Genomic DNA, 20,981 nt, shown 5'->3' with positions numbered 1-20,981 from the left:
CTCTACTCTTCACCACCTCACTTTACACCACTTCACACCACTGCACTTTTCACCATTCCACTCTGTGCCACTTCACTCTGTGCCACTCTACTCTACTTTGTACCACTCTATTCTATGCCAATTCACTCTGTCACTTTACACCAGTCCAGGCCACTCTACTCTGCACAGTTCCAATCTATGCCATTGTACTCTACACCACTCTTCAACACTGCACTCTACGCCACTGCACTCTGTGCCAATACATTCTATGCCAATGCACTTTTTTCTGTAACAGTCAACTATATGCCCCTGCACTCAAAACCAATCCACTGTATGCCACTTTAATCTACTCTGAACTACTGCACTCTATGTCACTGTACTTTACACCACTCTACTCTACACCATTACACTCTATGCCACTTAACGCAACTGCACTCCACCGAGCTTAACTCCACTCTTTGCCACTTCACTCTACTCTGAAACAATTCTACACCACTGCAGTCTACTTCACTCTGTGCTACTGCATTCGGCGCCACTGTACACTGCGTCACTCTACTCTGTGTCCCTCCCTCTCCACCACTGCACCCTATGATGCACCACTCTAATCTACGGCACTATAATCTATGACCCTGCATTGTATGCCGCTGGATTCAATTCCACTTCACTCTGTGCCAATATACTCTGCAACACTCTATGCCAATACACTCTACAGCAGTCCACTCTATGCCACTCCAGTGAATGCCACTCTACGCAACTTCAAACTGTGCCACTCCAATACACTACACACTCTGCCACTCCACTCTACAAAACTCTACAACACTCTACTCCACTCTTCACCATACCACTCTACAACTCTCCAAACCACTCTCCTCTATGCCACTAACTTTAGTCATGTTGAACAGCAGCCACAGTGGTCTACAAAACGGCTAAACTACATTGGGACAGTCAATAGCTCTTGCATAAGCAAGACCCACTGGCTTTGCCAGAGCTTGTTTCATAGTAGTTCTTGTGAAGATGAAAAGTTGTATAAAAAATGTTTTTTTAGAACGATCAGTACATGGCAATGAATAGTGGGAAAGGCTGGCACTGAGCTGGGTATGTTTGGATAATTGGGACTGTCAACGATGTAAATAGTAATACTGGAAGAGGATAGAAGTAGGAATTATGGGAAAGACTGGTACGGGGAATGTTGGAGGAGGTTGGGGGTTTCAATCCTGGGAGAGACTGGAACTGGAAAAGGTGGCAGAGGCGTGGACTTTCAAAGTGTAAAAAGGCTGGCCTTGGAGTGCTGAGACCATCAGGGACTGAACATTCTAGTAGAGGCTACGGATGTTGGGAGAGCATAGAACTAAGAGGAATGCTAAACCTGGAAATGTAGGGAGATGTCGACAGTGGAATTTATGAGTATTGGAATATCTGAAGAAAACTGTGATTAGTTACATTGGGAGTTATTGACACCTAACTTGCAGAGAAAGGCTGAGATGAGAAATATTTGGAAAGAATGGGGCTTGAAATCCTGGGAGAGTCTTAGGGGCTGATTTAGATTTTGGCAGACAGTGGGTACTCCATCAGGATATTGGAGAACATTGCCTCAACACCCCGACGGACCTCCACCTGCCAAATCTAGATTGTCTCCCAGCCCGTGGACTACTCTTGACATTAAGAGCAAACACTGTCACGGTGGTTCCTGCCAATGTGGTAAAACTTTGACGGACGACTCCACCAAACAGGACAGTTGCCCATGGACCTTATACACAGCTTTTCATACCAAAGTGGGAGTTTGTTTTTGAATAATGAAAAACTAACGACCCCCTACACCAGTTTTCTCCCATGGTGTGGATGTAATTATTCTCTTTTATTTATTGTTCCTTCCGCCAAGTTTTACCAGAAGGTGTTGGACAGTAAAAAGAAAACCATTTGATAGCCCATTCGGAATTGGATGGACAGTCTTATGAGTAACCTCCAACGGCCCATGCTCTTTCGGGTCATCAGTGGGGTATTTCAGCTACGGAGCAGGAGTAGGCTCAGTGTTGACATACTTTAGGCTGTGAATTTACCAGAGAGCATACCCCACCACCATTGCAACAGAATCCCCTCTCTGCAAAACTTTAAATGAGCTCCACAGTTTAAAAACCATTTAATCGAGTAATCAGGGATAGGTTAGGGACTGGAGCAGAAAGTACTCTTAAGCCTGACATTTTGAGTCATCCAGGGACTGGAAGCACTCTGATAGACTTAAGCTGTGAACGCTTGGGGGAATCTGATCTGGGAATGCTTTCAGTTGCCAGAAAACATGAAGCATCTGAGACTGAAGAAGCAGGGGGCTATTTGACTGGAAAGCTGGGAACAGCAGTGCTAGGGGTAGGTGGGGCTGCAAATTAGATGATAGGTGGGAACTGCAAATTCTCGAGTACTGACATGCAGGGTGAAGCTCAGATTGCTGTGCAGTCAAATCCTGGAAATGCTGGGGTTGAAGATACTGTCAGTAGGGTCTCAAGAACTGAGTGGACTGGATGTGGCTTGAATGACCATTTCCATCTAAAGGGTGATTGGCCAATGTCATTGCTGATGTTCTAAGTTCCACAACTGAATATCCAGTCTCTCTCTTCAATTACCGGGTACAGCTAGTGGGTTATTAATGTGTTTTGGAATCTTCTATTGCAGTCCCTTCAAAATCAAAGTGCAACCTACACATGATGCCAGCAAAGTGCGTGCCAGTGGACCTGGACTCAACGCCTCGGGCATCCCTGCCAGTCTGCCTGTGGAGTTTACTATTGATGCCCGTGATGCTGGCGAAGGGCTTCTTACAGTCCAGATCCTTGTATGTACATCACCTCTATGACAGTGCTATTTTGCATTTTTTATGTTCAACTATAACTCTTTTTTTAATCTCACATGTAACATCCACATGAAGAAAATTGAGGAGCAACCCTATCACACCCCAGATACTTAAACTCCATCACAGCAAGAGCCAGCCTCACAAAATCTCCCTTCCTTTTACCTCCATGTGTATTCTAATGCAAATATCATGACCCAATCATTCTAATACAAATATCGTGACACATTCATGCTTCCTACTTCTTTCATACTCTCTATACTCCTCTTGAAATGCCTTAACTTGTCTCCACCCTTCACAGTATCCTTCGAGCTAGCAAACCACAGCCATTGTCCTTCCCCTCAAAACCTTATTAATCTCAGTAATGTCACACCAGTCCCCTCTAGGCCCATATATCTTACATTTTTATTCAAACAGAAAGATATACCTTCAGACCCTGCCTGTCCTCTTCCCCTTTGTACCACCAAATACAGACAGCTAGATGTAACTTTTTACCTATTCATGGTACTACTCTGTGCCACATTTAACCCTAAAATCAAAACGTCTTGCACCCTGCTCCTTGCCTACATTACATCCGTTCTCCTCTCTCCTCTCCTGTGCATCTACTCCTGATGCCTGATCCTTCTTTAGTCTCTTTGCATTTCTTTCTGTCATCAATATACCCTGCTACCCTTAGGAATGCTGGTATACATTCTTAGGTTGAATGAACTTAGAACTGAAGCCTTCATGGGCGCCATCTTTGTAGAAATAAACAACATCCTTTAAGACCTATACAGTAATCATTATCTAATTTCTTTCCAGGATCCTGAAGGCAAACCAAAAAAGGCCAACATCCGAGACAATGGCGATGGGACATACACCGTTTCCTATGTGCCCGACATGACTGGACGTTACACTATAACTATTAAGTATGGTGGGGACGAAATCCCCTTTTCACCTTTCCGGATCCATGCGCTGCCCACGGGGGATGCCAGCAAGTGCTTAGTAACAGGTGGGTAAGGGCTGTTCATGATGGCAGTGCTCTCCCTTTACTTTTGCTCTGTTTTTAGGTTTGAGTATAGGCCTGTGCTGGTCACTTTTGTCTTTGCAAATTTGTGATGTTGCTTCAGAATTGTACTAGGTACAGGTGGCACAGGTGTGTTTTATAACAATACCTATCAGATAATCTTGAAGCCTGCGCCACACATTGCTGGGTAATCTCATCTACTTCTTTGTGCAAATTACAAGGAGAAACCTTAAACACAAGGGGTGAAATGTGTGCTTAAAGCAAGCAAGTCTTTGGATTTATCATTTTTCAAAGACAAGTCCTCACTTTCATGGTTCGTCTCCAAAGACAGACCACAGTGTAAACAAATATTGCCTGGTCTGTCATGGAATGGATGGTATTGTCAGTTTTTATCCAAAACACTCCTGCTGCCGTGTCATCTGAAGTATTTTCAGAAAAAAGTCACTAGTGCTGTAGCCACTTGGCAACTTACCCACTGACATCTTAAGTATATCCTTAATCTTTATTCGTTTTTTTGTAATGTATTCTTTTTTCTCCTTCCCTTTCCAGTGTCCATTGGAGGTCATGGATTAGGTATGTTCCTCACTTTTCAACATTAAGGGATCTAACTGCAGCAAGAGTCAGATATGACGGTGTTTTGTGATTTCTTGATTTCTTATAGTGGCAAATATAGGTGGCCTGCCTCATAGTTCATTTATATCATTAAGGTACTTATGCAGAGTTCAATGTAATAAACTAACACTTAGCTGCATATTTACCTGCACCATATTCTTGGTGTCAATAATTTTAATATCTTAAACAATATTCTGGTGTCATGCATCATGTAGGATTTGTTGTTCCAGAATTGATTGTTGTAAGTCTTTATGCACTGACCAATGGTGTGCGGGGGGCCAGTTTCGTATGCAAAGGGTTTTAAAAGAGTGAAATTGAAGTTGTCTCTTCTGCCATCCCTCCTGCAGGATCCCCAAATATGGAGATCAGGAGAACATGATTGTTTTAACACTTGATATGTAATAGTATATTTTTCATCAAAACAGGCACCTGCCTGGGTCCCACCATTCAGATTGGAGAACAGACGGTGATCACTGTGGACGCCAAGGCTGCAGGGAAGGGTAAAGTGACCTGCAAGGTGTCTACACCAGATGGAGGCGAGCTCGACGTGGATGTTGTGGAGAACCAAGACGGAACCTTCGATATTTACTACACAGCCCCAGAGCCTGGGAAGTACATCATCACCATTCGCTTTGGCGGAGAGCTCATTCCCAATAGCCCCTTCCATGTGGTGGTACGATACGTTTATTTCACTTTTCTTGGTTCAAAGATGATGCTGTTTGCAGTTGTATAGCATATATATTTTATTCAGTACCCAAAACCTCCTTCTAAATAGACATATGGTGCATTTATTTCACTCGACTGGGAAGGTAACAGACCTTTCTAATTAGTGATGGAGCTAATTTAGTGCTGTGGTCCATGTATGTCCCTCATCTAGTAAACAGACCTCTTTCCGTGTTCTAGTATTGTCCATTTTTTGACCCTGTCTGGTACAGAACTGCTGTCTCGCAGTAGTGTCTCCCACATGTTATTCTCAGAACACAGCACCCCTTCTATGTAGTTACAAGGCTCTGGCATTTCACTCTGAACAGCACCTAACCACCCTATACATACTGTATAGTGTAACAGAATGCTTATCTTGAGTTCACACTAGTCTATTTGACTGCAACCGACCAGCCCACAAAGTGATCTAGGCAGGCCTCTTTTAGTTTTTGGGGGCAGTAATCTACTTTTTAAGGGCAAACACATTAACTTGTTAACAGTGATTTAAGTTGTGTTACATTCAATAGCAAAGAGATCCGTAGAATTCTGCATTGTTACCTGTTCTTTTGTACTCCTGGATTGACACGTCCCAGTTTTAATCAAGGCTTACGATAATGAGCTTCTTGCCACAAATATAGTTTCATTTGATAGAGAAGATGAAGGATTTTGACTTTATTGTTGGTGTGGTTAACGAAAAACTGGGACAAATATGTCCCAAATGGAATCAAGATAAATAATACGGAGAACAAGCTTCTAAAAGCTTGCACACTTTTTTTCAGGATTCGAGGAATAAAGCTCTGATAACATTATGTTAAAATATATGCCGCCGTTTCGTCCTGACCCTAAAATTTAGGGCCGGATTTAGAGGTTGCCGGATGGGTCACTCCATCACAAATGTGGCACATGTCTTGTCCATCTTATTTCAAGTGCATTAAATATTTGGTCATTGTAGTAAGGTGGACAGGGCATCTGTCACATTTGTAACCTGTCAACCAAACTCTGATAAATGCCTTCCTTTAAGCTCAAGCTAATGCAGTCAGCAGATCCTTCCTACACCAACGAGGATTTCTGTGCAAATATTTACACTTTATCCAGCTACAGGCCAAATCTGCTGTCATCTCAGCTGTAATCAATTCATTCTAGAAAGAAACCAACATGCTTTACTTAGGACTTCCCCAAAAAAGTTATCTCGATACTTCAGAGACATCATCAGCATATACGCATTATAAACCCCCAAACAAATCCACAGTTATACAAAAGAGTCTCCTACAAATTCCTCTATAGCGTACACAAAGCTCTCCATAGGCACCACTAGCGCACTTGCTTCCTGGGAATTCAGCAGTGGAATTACCTCTTTTTCCTTGTGCAAGACAAAGCCTTAAAAACTTCAGCAGCCAGACAGATACCGAGCGAAAAGGGCATTAAGCATCAATTCAGCGTGAAATGCACACATTTTAATTCAATTTCATGTAATGAATATGCAGTGGATTTTTATTGGAGCTGCCTTTGTGCAAAGCTTCTCAAGAGACACATGGGACCAGTTATTAGGTTCTAACTGCCTCAAAGAAAAGGCAAACCCGCCAAGCATTGTGACGCAGACTGATCCTCGGCACACATCTGAGTTGTTGGGAGCTTCTGTGTTGACGCCTGTATTTTTCACATGTTTGTGTCTGCTGGAGAGACTACAGGCTGAAAGTAATGCTATCTATGTGCTTGTATGTGCCACCCCTTCTCCTCACGGATCCAAATACTGCCCTGCCTGCCCATTTCAAGTTAGGTGCGTCAGAGGCCTACATCCTTATGGATATGCGAAATTGCAAAGTTTTTTTTCTCGTGAACTTCATGTATTTTTTGCAAAAAAGTGAGGAGGTTTTCAGCAAATTGAGCTTTTATATGAAGATCTGAACTTTAGGGAGCTCGAAGAAGCTAACCGAGCTGTCCCCTGGCATACACAATGCTAGTTGTTGTAAGGAATGTTCAGCTCAGCGAGTTAGGTTCCTTGTTAGATCACTCCCGATGCTTTCAGAATGTATCATTTGTACCAGGGCAGGTGAGTGGGAGGCCTTGACGCAAGAGGCGTTCTGGGGAGTTCATCTACTAAACGCGGTACATCTATCATATGTTTCCTGTCATAACTTTGAGGAGAAGGAGCCACGACATTAATGAGTGAGCAGAGCGGCATGGTTTCAGAGTACTCGCGAGCAAAATCTGACACCTCACTGTTTCATAGTGTTGACAAGGAAATGCATAACTAATGCCTGTGAGGAACCAGCACCAACGAGCACTCCTGAGAAAAACTATGTAAGTGCATATGCTAAACTATAAACCTATGCCAATAGCTGGAAACTTGTGCAGTAAAAACATTCCACATTCGTTGTCACCACAGCAAAAACTCCAGCCTGCAGCAAAATTAAAAGTACAAAAGTGAAAGTTTTAATTTTCGTATCACTCACAATTGCATAAAGCTAGGCAATATATTTAATCTCTTTACTTCAGCATAGTCATGGCTGTGTACTCGTTTCCCTGCATGCTTTGCTAGAGTATGTTTTTATATAGTATGTGCCAGTGTCAGTGTCAACATGTACAAGTATGTGCTGGACAGTAGTATGTCTGCAGTGCCTGTATTTGAATGAGAACTGATAAAGTGTGTCACTGTGTGTGAGGGTTAGCAGGTATTTCTGCAACATTTCTTTTTGTTTGTGTTTTTTGTGGAAGTTTACAAAATGCCTGCCTGTGTGTTAAAAAGCAGTGTCTGTACAGACAATGTTTATGCCTATTGTTTTTATTTATTACATTTGTTGCATTCCGAAATTACAATCAACAATCTATGAGCACCAACCATATACAGCAGCATACAGAATGTATGTGATAGGCTAACAAATGCAGAAGCCCACATGGTCAATGCTGTTGTTAAACATTTCATGTCCACTATTAGCATGTGTAGTTGTGCTTATGAGTTTTGTTGACTTCTTACTTGCCTCCCGCCAGGCATGCGAGACCATCCCCATCATCGAGGAGCCGTGTGATACACTTCAGTTGCATCAGCCTTTCCCTTCTCACCATCCTGGCTATCCGGCTCACTGGGTACCATTAGCATGTGAACTTTCACCTTCATTGCTTGACCTGTCCCTTTCCTGTTCTGAAGCTCACTCTACCTTCCTTCCAAAGTTTCCTTTCTGCAGATGAGTCTTCATCAGCCTTCTGTATTACCTTAGGCTGCGGAGGATGACTGCAAAATGGCTTCAGAGCTTTGAGAGAAACATATTTACATGTTTTACTGATACTGGAAGGTACAGGAGTGACTGTGGCAGGAAATACCTATACAAGGATACCCAGAGGCCAGTAATCTCTACCTGCCATCCATGGATGGTTTAACCCTCATATGGAGGGAAAGTCTTGATAATAGGGTTGGGAGTTCACTCCCATATTCTTTTTCAGAAGACTCCAGTCCACTACTTATTGTTGACTTTTTTCTTCAAGAGTCCTTTTCTAGGCCTCTGTTCAGAGGTAGCACCTCTCCTTACACGCGCACTCGCTCTTCATACATGCTATTTGTTTTCACATATTTTCCAGCTGATCTTATAGTGGCACCTTCTGGTGGTGCATATTGCTGTGCGTGGTTTTTGGAGGCAACTACAGTCAGTGCTGCTGGAAACACTTGGTGTCAGCATGTGACAGGGCAATATGGTATAGTCCAACCATAAAACCTTGAAAATGTCAATGACTTACATAGGACAGCTGTCCTTAAACCATGGGCCAAGGGCTGAGGGACTCAAACTGTTTAGGTGTCACAGACCATTTTTCATTATGGTTCCAATTGGTGGGCTTTATGCTATGCAGTCTTCATTGAAAATAGGACAAATCCACAGATTTGGGCAACGTGAATGATATCTTTAAATATGGCTAACGGTGGTACAATCCCTTTTTAAAAGTTTGGGTTCTAGGATCTTAGTACATACTCTGAAGAGTCTGTAATACCCAGGTAATGATTTCAGAGGAGCATCAGATAAATTATTTTCATCCTTCAACTGTTTCTCCTTTCCTTACAGCTCTTTTTATGCAGCATTGTTCAGTTGTGCAGTATTGTTTGGTTTTTACAAACGGCCTATCATCTCCTTCTTCAGTCTTACCTGTTCTGACCTAACCTGAACTAGCTGAATGCCTTGTTTCTTATTCACTGTTGTGTTTTCTTCTGACCTTAGCAGCCTAAACTTTCCAACCAAGTTCCATACTGACTGTCTCATCCTTCTCCCTTCAGGCCACAGAAGAACCGATAACCCCAGCGGATACTATTGACTCAATGCTGAGGCCTTTTAACTTGGTTATTCCCTTCACGGTGCAGAAAGGAGAAATCACAGGTATATTGCTGCTATGAACTATTTTTAGGAAAAAGGTGAGGAAATACCTGTGCTGTGAGATGACTACTCAAAGTATACCAGTGTCCTGCTCAAGGAGGGCACATTACGATAGAGCTACATGGAAGCTCCAAGGACAGCTTAATCTATTTAGTCCAGGTGTCTCCAACCAGTCAATCGGGAGCTACCAGTAGCTCCCAGACTCTTTCAGAGTAGCTCACAGCCTGGAATTCATTTTTAAATAACCACAAGGTCAAATGTTTCCTTTTAAAGTTAAGGGAAGGCTGTGATTATTTTAAATTATTATTATCAGGTTGCAGATAGTAGGGCCTGATAAGGAGCAGTGCTGGAGTCAGAAGTCAGATTTATGATCCACGGCACAGAGGTGAAGAACTGAAGCACTGATGTATTTAAATCTTTACTAAAAGTCCTTGGCAACTCAGTATTGGAGCATGAGAACAAAATGATGTTTCTCGATACTTTTAAATTGGAGAAAATTTAAATGAAATGTTACCTTAATGATTAAGTTGACTTTTCATTTTAATGTTCTCAATTTGTTTTCAATGTGCTGCATTTACAAACTGCAGGCCTCTTACTCCTAGTAGAACACTGTGCCATATTTATAACTGAAAAATACAGTCATTTGTTAAATAGGCGAAATTTAAAGTGCAGAAAAATGTACCACATTATGAAGATTTGTGTACATTAAATTCCTCCTATTTAAAAAAATGGTGGTATGTTGTGTTATACATGTATCAGTGCCACATTTGGCGAAAGGTATGTCCTGTGCCACATGTATATACGACAAAGGCTCTGTTATCCATACATATGTAGCCCATTTATATGCACAATTGTTCATACATCCCCAAAGACCAGGCTCTCACTGACACATACAGACACACACACAGACACACACACACACTGGGCAGCCCTCTCATAGTACGCCTAGTCAAAGTATTTTGTTGAAACCATAGTAACTGGCTTTATGGACATTAGGCTTAAAGTCAAGGACGCTGGACATGAGGGTGTCTGGTAATAATGTGCATGTTGTTTAGCCTTTGGTAGCTCGCAATGATATTCACTAATCAGAAGTAGCTCTTGCTACAGAAAAGGTTGGAGACCCCTGATTTTGTCTGTTCAGGGTAAAGGAACCAGGAAACTCTTCATGTTGAGGACATCATTTTCCAAGTAATTTCAATCTAGAAACTTAGTTACATGGGTTCTTTTGAGGTATACCTAGAATTTCGTTCCTTAACACACTAGATTGTTAAATTTGAGCCCAAGATTGAAACATAGTGTGCTTGATGACATGACATCATCTGGTGACCTTAATCCGGTGAGACCTGGGAAAAATGTACCAGAGCATGTCTTGGAATACCTGTATCTGTAACATGCTCGGGTGAACAGGCTTGATGGGCCCTCACTTCCATGTGTTTATACGTTAGTATGCTAGGAAAGAAAAGGTAAAGAAGTGGTGACCTTGATCCCCTGTTTCTTTGTGGAGCAACCTATCTAGAAAAGTTGGAAGTTGCCTGTGCTGTGCTTCTCTCATAGCATTCCTTAGCTCGACAACTGGAGTCGGCTGAGGATTCCCTGTATGTCTGTGATGGGATTCTGAATAAATACATGGCAGCATGTCTGGATGGATGGGCTGGTTAAAACCATGGCTTCCTATGTTGTTGTGGTACAGGCCTGAGTAGAGAGCACTGTTTGACTATAGATCTCATGCGTAACTATGGCAGTATGACTGGAAGGGGCATAAATGCAACAGGTGCTGGTATTGAAAAGGTTGCATATTTTCACTGACACCTCTTATAAGAGAGAAATTTGTATATTGCAATACATTTGAAAAACAAGGCTATTAAAGTTTATCATAACTGACAGTTTGAGACCTACTAATGGCTCTGGGACTGCTCAAGTTGCCCTTTATGAGACTGTTTCAAACAGTACTCCCTGGCAAATGTCTACAGGGCTTTTAAGATCAGGGCTGGCTTTAAGGCATTGTGACCGGAGCGGCCTCCCTGGGCGCTGACCTGAGGTTGGCACACTCACCTCAGGGGAGGGCACTGTGTTGGGCAATAGCTGTTTAAAAGCACCTGCTGCAGAATTCCTTGTGCATCCAGCTTTCAGGCAGCAATAAAAATGTCAAGATAACTCTTGTGAATAATGTTCCTGCTAGAGAGAAAGAAATGGAGTTTTGTCTAGTGGCAGTTGTGACTTGCCATAAAGTAGCTCAGAGGGTTAATAGCTTGTTGAAAATCACAGATCTGTTATTTTATGTGGATAGCTGAGTGGATTAGTAAAACCAGTCTTTACCATCTTTACCAGCGCTTTGAAATAAATTAAATGTATGTGAGTAAGGGGCTATGTAGGTGGGGTCACTTTTGCCGGGTGATAGTGAGGGAATCCGAGGAGGAGGTCATTGGAGGGGGGGGGGGGAGGGGGTGAGGGGCAGGGGGTTGGGGGAGTGGTGGGGGGCACCAAAAAAGATTGCCACACTGGGTTCCACCAGCTAAAGCTGGCCCTGTTTAAGGTTGCCCATGAGTGAAACTGTTCCAAAGAGATGATGCCCAATGGTATCTATAAAGCAAATGATTTGGCTATAGGTCAGACTGCTCCAGTGAATAGATCGATGCTTTGCATGTTTTCTAGACTCTGGTCAGAGCTCATGGAACCTGTGGGTCTGCTGGTAGACCTAAGATTGGTCTCTGGTCATTGGGAAGAGGAGGGAGTAGACGCACTGTGCCCTCTGAGTTTTGGAATTTCTCACACTTTGTCTTTGAACTTTAGGCCAGGTGCGGATGCCTTCTGGGAAACTGGCTCGTCCAAACATCACTGATAACAAAGATGGAACAGTCACGGTTAAATTTGCTCCAGTGGAGAAAGGCCTGCATGAAATGGACATCAAATACGATGGAAACCACATTCCAGGTAGGTGGCAGAGTGACAGACATTAGGAAGGCACCAACATCAGAACCCAAATGCATGTGACAGCCACGGAGCAATGCCTGGTAGCCACTTAGGTCTTTGAGATGTTTTGAGGTCCAGGTCTGGCTCTCCTATAGTTATGGAATCATATTAAAGATTTTCATGGGTTTTAGTGTGTTGGTTAGATGTGAGTAATGTCACAGATGAGGCTGTAAGAGACTACAGAGAGGAGGGCACTGAAAGACAGACAGAGTCAGTAAGACTGTAACTGTCAAAGGCTCAAAGGTTTCCTGGGAAATGCTTGGAGCTTACACAGAGACTTAGGGCCATATGTACGAACACATTTTCCCATAGACACAGAATGGATAAAACCCCTTGCTACATCTGGCCCTTATTGAGAGAGATTTGAAGAGTCAATAATAGAGTCTAAGACATCACTATAAAACAAACTGAGGATGACTGAAATGAGCACATAGGGCCATAGAGATACTAATAGCCACTGATAATGGTTCACAGAGAGAGTTTTGGGTTTGCTGAGAGTACCCTGTTAGTCACTGAGAGCGTATTATTGAGAAAATGTGAACTACTAAGGAAGTAAATGAGAAAGATTCTGAGTTATCTGAGAGAGCTTTTCACAGGGCCATTGAGGGAGTTGCTAGGAGGGTCAATGAGAGAAACCAAGATGGTTACCAAGGGATATTGAGAGAGACTCTGTGGGGCATAGAGAAACTCAGCATGCCAATGAGGAAATCTGGTGGCCACTTAGAGAGACTCTGTAGGTAATAGGAACTTAGTGACATTGAGAGAGATTCAGATGGTTCTGTAGAGATTCAGGAGATCACAATAAGACTGGAAAGGTCATCAAGAGTGATTAAGAGGCTCACCTAGATCATCAGGGTAGATCGCAGGAAGGGGTCACTCATAGAATCTCAGAAGGTAACTAAAAAAGACTTGGAAGCTCATTTAGAGAGAAGATGACAGAGACAGTCTTAGAGGGTAACAGCCACTGTGACCATGTAAATGTGTTGTGTCTTTTTCTCTCCAGGAAGCCCTCTCCAGTTTTATGTTGATGCCATTAACAGCCGCCATGTGAATGCCCATGGACCTGGACTCAGCCATGGCATGGTTAACAAGCCTGCCACATTTACCATTGTTACAAAGGATGCAGGGGAAGGTGAGTGCACAGAGAGGACAATGTGCTAGACTCAACCAGACACCTCTAATAAGAGGTTCCAGACCCATCTCAGTCCCAGTCCTATCGACGATATGATCTTTAGAAAATATGACTAACCAATATATCTCTAATGAAAAGATGTGTCAACCAATCCAGTTTCATAGGAAACACATGCCACCCCATCCAGCTCTCCAAGCCTGTCCAGATACTCCAGTGGGCAAATAACAATACCTAACAGATATCCCAAGGAGAGGAGCCATAACAATCCAGCCTCATAGAGAGTGGCAAACTATTTGCCTCCCTGTAGAAAATCACCATATCCTTTTCCAGCCCCATGAAGTACAACCCAAACACATCCTTCAACCAACCATTTCCCAAGAAGGATGTTAGCCCCATCTAGCCCAACTGAGGTTCAAAAGAATCTTCTTAGTCTCACAAACAGAGCATAGCCTGACACAGTGACATTACAATATTGTTGGTTCAGCAGTGCTCTTTGACCATTTTCTCTCATTCTTCTTTTCTGAAGGAGGTCTCTCACTGGCTGTAGAAGGTCCTTCCAAGGCAGAGATCACATGCAAAGACAACAAGGATGGAACATGCACAGTGTCCTACCTACCTACTGCTCCAGGAGATTACAACATAATTGTCCGCTTTGATGACAAGCACATTCCAGGCAGCCCCTTCACAGCCAAAATTACAGGTACAAACACATATGCACATGGACACACAGCTCTTTAAAGGAGGGACAGGGGTAAATGTGCATGCTATGCATATGCCAAGCACTGCCAAGATAAATATATGTAACATATAGGATTCAAGTACACCCACATATATATTGTCTTTGTAGTTCCTCTCTACAATCAACTGTATGCACAAGTAAAAGGGGTCTTCGGATGCTCTATGGTCTTTGTGGAATTCGTTTTGGGTGGAATGTATTGTATAGATTTTGAGTGGAAATAAGTCAAAATGATCTCAGTAAGTGCTGTAATTGCAGTAAATAAGTTCTTGTTTCTGTTTTTCAGATGAAGTAATAAGATATTTCTGTTTAGTGCCATGCAGTTTTACATTGTGCACCTTTGGTACCAATACCACTATTTTATTATTAATTTATGGACTATTTTTTATTGTGTGACTTTAGAACTATGCATTCTGATCAAGAAAAAAATAATTTGATCAGCTTTGATTCATGGGCCTTCAGATCTATTCCAAACCGAATGCACTGTTTGGACTGATGGAAATAATGTATTGGAGCACTTGTTGCTTTTACCTTTAATGGCTTTTAAACTCGGTTCAAGGTAACTTTGTGTTTAGTTAGGGTACTGGACTGCACTGATCTTTTCCATTCAAAAGAGAATTTCATTGTCGTGATAAACAGCTATAGCAGTTCTAAAGATCTACTTTAAGTGTAATAAGATTGCACTAGAAGATGAACGTTTAGGCAGGTTAAGGAAAGGGAATAGTTCAGCCTTAAAGGCACATCAGTCTGGAGAAGGTACTCTGAGCAATAAATGGCAAGTCAGAAGAGCCATTCCAGTTCCTTGTCAAAAAGAAGCCGTTAGCAGATGTAGACATTTCAGAGCATTGTGGTATTTTTGAGAGGTACGGTGTTCTGCAGAGGAGTTAGACACAAGCAGCCCTGAATGTAAATGGAGAGATTTCAAGACATGATGGGGCATCTGAGAGGCCAAGGGGTGTGGAGTACAGTCAGAGGAAGTTAGACATACAGGAAAATTGAGAGATAGCAGAATACAATGGCCTTCTGATAGATCAGGATGACTATGGCAGAGTTAGTCATTGGAGCATCTAGGGAAATGGAGAGCCTTGCAGGTATGAAGTTTGACAAACAGATTTCTGGGTAGAGTCAGTACAATTAAGTCTTCAGTGGAAGGGAGAGATTTCAATACATGGTGGGGCCTTTTTATAGAGGTGGGATAGATTATGCAGTGCTATGTTATGTCATGTCATATTATGTGAAGTCATGTCATGTCATGTAGCGTCATGTCATCTCATGTTATGTTAAGCTGTGCCAAGTCCTGCTTGTGCACACACGTGCACAGAAAGAGATATACACACTGTATTCACACTGATGTTAGTCTTGGTCTGACCTTGTCTCTTTTTCCCTAGGTGATGACTCCATGAGGACATCTCAACTAAACGTGGGAACCTCTACTGATGTGTCTCTAAAGATCACAGAGACAGATTTGAGCCTCCTCACTGCCAGCATCAGAGCACCCTCAGGGAACGAGGAGCCATGTCTACTCAAGAGACTACCCAACCGGCATATTGGTAAGGAAAGAGGAGACACTCATGCACACATGCACTCCCACATATACACACACACACACATAACCATGTAGACCACAACCCAGCCAGATGTACATAAACACATATGGCCACATACACAAACCACAACCATACATGCACACTGACAGATGTCACCACAGCACCCTCAGAGAATTAGGATCTGCACCTCCTTAAAAGACTAGCCAACCAGCACATGAGTTAGGAAAGAGTAGATACAGAAACACAAACACATGGCATGTACTCACCCATACACATACGCACAAGCACCTAAACACTGACCACCGGCATCAGAGCGCCTTAAGGAAATAAGAAGCGATAAATGCTGAGGGGAGTGCCCAACTAGCCCTGTGGTAAGGAAACAAGCCACAACCATTATTAAATACTCTCATATGCACAAGCTGTATGCAGTTTTCACATAGACACATGTACACATACATATACAACCACATACACCTATATGCTGGCACACACAAATTATTACCATCAGAATACCCTCATGAAATGGGAGTCTCTCTGTTCAGGAGAGTGCCACAAAGACCTGGTAGTAAGCAGAGCAGGAAACATGCCCATGAAGATGGACACATTCACCCCAGCACAAGAATATCCTCAGGATACACTGAACCCTGTCTGCACAAGACATTCCTCAATAGTACTGTTAGTAGGGAAACAAGAGACAAATGCATATATACACATACAAACTTGCATATAATTCCAAGTTGCATATCGATCCACACACACAGGCCACACATGCACAAAAAGACATATTATAAGGGAGAACCAGCATCAGCATAACAACAACAAATGAGGAGTCATGCAAGCTCAGAATACTACCTTGTTAGGAATATGACAGTCATGCCAACACAACAGACATCTAGAAATGGTGTGCAAAGGGGCATATACCCAGGGCCCCACTGTCAGAAAACAAGTGAGGTGTTGGATCCTCAGGATGCACCAGAAATCCTTTTCCACTTGCTCATTTATTGCACCCAGAAAGTGACATTGGTACAAGGACATGAGAGGAAGTCTTAGGTGCTGAATGGGTTTCCCTAAAGTCCCTCAAGTCCTAATGTTCCTCCCTCCTTTACCCAAGGAACCTGAGATGGAAAGATTAGGTGAACTGTCAGTATATACATAGTTACTGCCATCTTGTTTACCAGATGACTTTGCCATAGATTATGCAAGGAAGTATTGCCTCTGTTAGAGCCGGAAGGCAACAAATGTTTTCTTGCACTTGCAGATTGTGAAGCAGTAGATGAGGTGTATTCTGGTTCTTAAGTTCTCTCTGTCTCCTTTCCTCCTTCATTCTAGGCATCTCATTTACCCCTAAGGAGGTGGGAGAGCATGTGGTGAGTGTGAAGAAGAATGGCAAACATGTGACAAACAGCCCCTTCAAGATCATTGTGGGCCCATCTGAGATTGGCGATGCCAGCAAGGTGAAGGTATCAGGGAAGGGTCTGGTGGAGGGCCATACCTTTGAGGTATCAGAGTTCATCGTGGATACCAGGAATGCTGGTAAGGAAGTGACAAGAACATTTTCGTTTGCAGAGAGAAATGTGGAAATGTTATGTTGAAGCCACATCCTACACCCAGTTCAGCCAATAAGTCTACAACACTCTGAATGTCTGATTTTTCCACATTAAGCTTGCTCAATAATGTAGAAATATGTCCTTTCCTTCGGCAGGAGGGAAAAGCCCAAACTCAAAGTATTCTTTATTGAAAGAAATCAAGAAGAAAATTGTTCTGTGAGATCATTGAGAATAACCACTGTGCACATGCATGCCTGATGTTTCTGCTGCCATATTTTGAGGGATTGTGATATCTACACCTGCTTGCTATGCATCTCCATCAGTCATAGAATTATTCCACTGCCCAGCACCTTCTGTGAATCAGAGAGGAGCATAATTTTGGTGTAGACCTGGGGGACGTTTGCAGTCATAAGTGTGCTCCCCAATACCGCTGTTACTGTTCCATTGTTAGCTTAATGGAGCATTCACCTATGGGGTAGACTGGGAGCTGGTATTGTCTTTTCTTTTGCAAATATGCTATACATCACTCAGTACATGATTAAAGGTATAGGGCCTGATTACAACTTTGGAGGAGGTGTTAATCCGTCCCAAAAGTGACGGTAAAGTGACGGATATACCACCAGCCGTATTACGAGTCCATTATATCCTATGGAACTCGTAATACGGCTGGTGGTATATCCGTCACATTTGGGACGGATTAACACCTCCTCCAAAGTTGTAATCAGGTCCTAAGTCTATGTGAAATAGTCATTCAGTGCTAGATCTGAAGCCAACTTACAAGTAATCTTACCAGGCATCTGTCTCTTGTTTAGTTGTATGTGTTGAAAGGAGGCAGGTGAATAGCAGGTGAGCTGTGCTTTCATATATTATTTTTCACACCCCTTTTCAGGATATGGTGGCTTGGGATTATCGATTGAAGGTCCAAGCAAGGTGGATATCAATTGTGAGGATGTGGAAGATGGGACATGCAGGGTGACCTATTGCCCAACAGAGCCTGGAAATTACATCATAAATATTAAATTTGCAGAGAAGCATGTGCCAGGTAAAGTAGTGGGAGTAAAATTATGCATATTGTTGGTCACCATTGGGATAGTTAGTGAAGTCCTGTTACTCGTTGAGGAGACAGAATGCAAATGTTTGAGGGTTTTCGCACATCATAGTGGTGGAGGACACATTAGTGCATCCAGATAGGGGTCAATAATACAGGGATGAATACTCCATAAGTTTTGGAGGTCGACCAGCTTCACTCGTATGCATTGGAGGGGGTCAAAACGTATGGACTATCTAGTTCAATATCTTGCATCTGTGAAAGCATCCTGATCTATGGAGAAAAAATTATACAAATGTTGGATGTGTTCCATGGCTTAAGATTTAGACCACATGAAGGGGAGGGTTCCATAAGTCAATGAGACTCCACGACATTGTTGCACAACGACCTTATGCCATGTTTGACAACTTTGGCCAGGCCTAACATTTTAGTCAACAACATTTTGCTCACCTCAAATTGCCTATTGAATTAAGTGTTCTTGCCAAAAAGCCAAGAATGGCTGAATGAATCAAAACGTTGTGGTGTTACTTGACAGCACAACATGTATGGGAGTTCTGCACGTCTCATGCGGGACAGAGCATCATGATTATGGGGGAGCCACATACTTCATGAAAGATATGGTTTTATAAATCCATGAGGAAAGGGCTTTTTTCTTATTGGGGAAGGTGGACCTTATTGGGAGAATCTAAAACTCATTGGGTACACGTGAAAGAGGTAACAAGAACGTTTCAAAACTGTGACTAGCAGAGGTCTTATGAGCTATTGTAAAAAGTTACAGTTCTGCAATGAAGCACTCTTAGTAGTATTCAAGGGGTATCTGTTTCTGCTTTGATAACAAATTGCTGTTGACCCAAGCTCCATTTTTTCTTTTGCTGTAGGCAGCCCTTTCACAGTGAAGATGACTGGGGAAGGTCGCATGAAGGAGAGCATTACGCGGCGTAGACAGGCACCTTCTATTGCCAGCATCGGGAGCACATGCGACCTCAACCTCAAGATACCAGGTACACTCAATACGATGATGAGGAGGGACAGAGCAGAGGGGAGGGTTTGAAGAGTAAACAATCAGCTCAGCTCCTACAAGGCTACAATCTGTTACTCCCTTGCACCCAAGCATATACTGTCCTAGTACCTCAGTCATGTTTCACAACTCAGACCTCCCAAACTTTGATGTAGTCTGTAGATCTGTACATTGCCTTTTGACTATCCTAAAGCATCTTGCATGTTTGAATCCTTGAAAAAGAAGCACTAGTCTCTTCCCATGAAGTGACATAGTCAGTGGTGACGGAGAATAAGATTATGAACATCCTAAGCAGTGCACTCGCACTTAGGGGTAGAATGGAGATAGATTTGCTGCAGGCAGTCTGTTGGGGGAAACAGATAATGGCCCAGTAAGATTGATGCAGGGTCAATTACAAGACTTATAAAGGCCATCTTACGCATGTTGGACAAATGGAGCTGTTTCCTAGATCGGGTTGGCTAAGGTGAGAAAATTCACCAGCAGGAAAAACATATCAGGCCAGTTTTCTTAGTTTGGATCTTCATAAATTGTGATGGAAAAAATCGAGAATTTTTTCAGCAGTATGAGTGGGAGAGCAACATATTTGAGAATATTCCCTAGTAATAAGAAGCCAGCCAGAAGTAAGAATTAACATTAAATTGGAATAAGTGACGTTTTAAGTCCATAGGGTCACATTGCGCACAAAACAAAATTACAATTTTGAAGCAATTTGGAAGAATCATAGGCCTCTCAGACAACAGTGATCTTATACCATCACAACAGAGATTGTCACTGTGGCAAATTTGTGGATGCCCAGTGTATCTATATGGTGGATTTGAGCAAATCCTATTTAATTCCCCTTGCACATAATCCTCACAAGGATATTTAATTCATCTAGATATCTGTTTCATAGTAAATTATATGAATGTGGTAAAAGACAGCATGGTGCATCTGAAATGCTCCTCATATCCAGGGATGTGCTCTTGAACATATATTTGTAAAGGTGACCCATTTATTTCAGATCTGCTCTGGACAAAGAGCTGCAAGTTAATTTATACTCCCATCATATAGCATCACTTCCAAATGTCATCATCTTCTTACTAAGAAATCAATATTTTTTATTATGAAAATCACCTGAATCTCTGAATCACAATGCATTTATCCAAATTTCAGTAAATGGGTCAACCTTGAAAAACAACCCATTCATATTTGTTTTATTATAGTTGAACTTCAACTGCAGAACAATTTCTACCTCATTGTGTATGTTGTGGCTCTGCTGGAAGCACTACTCATGACAGCACAGAATTAAAATGTGATGAAAAGTACCCTCACCAGTCTCTTTATAATGCTGAACCTAATGCTCAGACTTCCCCGATTGCAGTGTAATGGTGTAACTCAGTCACTGTGTGTTGTGGCCTCTTCCGTAGCCCTAAACAGCCTTCAGCTTCTGGAAGTGTCAGAATGTCCTTTAAGTGAGTGTAAGTCCTCTATTGAGTAGATAGCATGTGAGGCTG

The 20,981-nt window shown here is 42.4% G+C and overlaps 1 protein-coding gene across 6 annotated transcripts in view; it reads left to right on the top strand.

Moving 5' to 3' along the window:
• Positions 1-20,981, top strand: part of FLNC (filamin C) — a 183,230-nt gene that overhangs the window by 146,639 nt on the left and 15,610 nt on the right. For 4 of the 6 annotated variants that reach the window (XM_069229400.1, XM_069229397.1, XM_069229399.1 and 1 more), the window contains 13 exons: positions 2,644-2,800; positions 3,617-3,806; positions 4,371-4,394; positions 4,859-5,106; positions 8,124-8,219; positions 9,394-9,493; positions 12,281-12,421; positions 13,464-13,592; positions 14,119-14,292; positions 15,717-15,878; positions 17,205-17,408; positions 18,312-18,464; positions 19,349-19,471. In XM_069229400.1, the coding sequence (XP_069085501.1) occupies positions 2,644-2,800; positions 3,617-3,806; positions 4,371-4,394; positions 4,859-5,106; positions 8,124-8,219; positions 9,394-9,493; positions 12,281-12,421; positions 13,464-13,592; positions 14,119-14,292; positions 15,717-15,878; positions 17,205-17,408; positions 18,312-18,464; positions 19,349-19,471 (1,901 nt within the window). The remainder of the gene's footprint in view (positions 1-2,643; positions 2,801-3,616; positions 3,807-4,370; positions 4,395-4,858; positions 5,107-8,123; positions 8,220-9,393; positions 9,494-12,280; positions 12,422-13,463; positions 13,593-14,118; positions 14,293-15,716; positions 15,879-17,204; positions 17,409-18,311; positions 18,465-19,348; positions 19,472-20,981) is intronic. The other 2 variants (XM_069229398.1, XM_069229396.1) reach the window with 1 other exon arrangement.

This window comes from Pleurodeles waltl, chromosome 4_1 (assembly GCF_031143425.1).
Source record: "Pleurodeles waltl isolate 20211129_DDA chromosome 4_1, aPleWal1.hap1.20221129, whole genome shotgun sequence".
Lineage (NCBI taxonomy): Eukaryota > Metazoa > Chordata > Amphibia > Caudata > Salamandridae > Pleurodeles > Pleurodeles waltl.
Note: the sequence above shows the minus strand (reverse complement) of the source record. Positions and strands in the feature narration are given on the sequence as shown.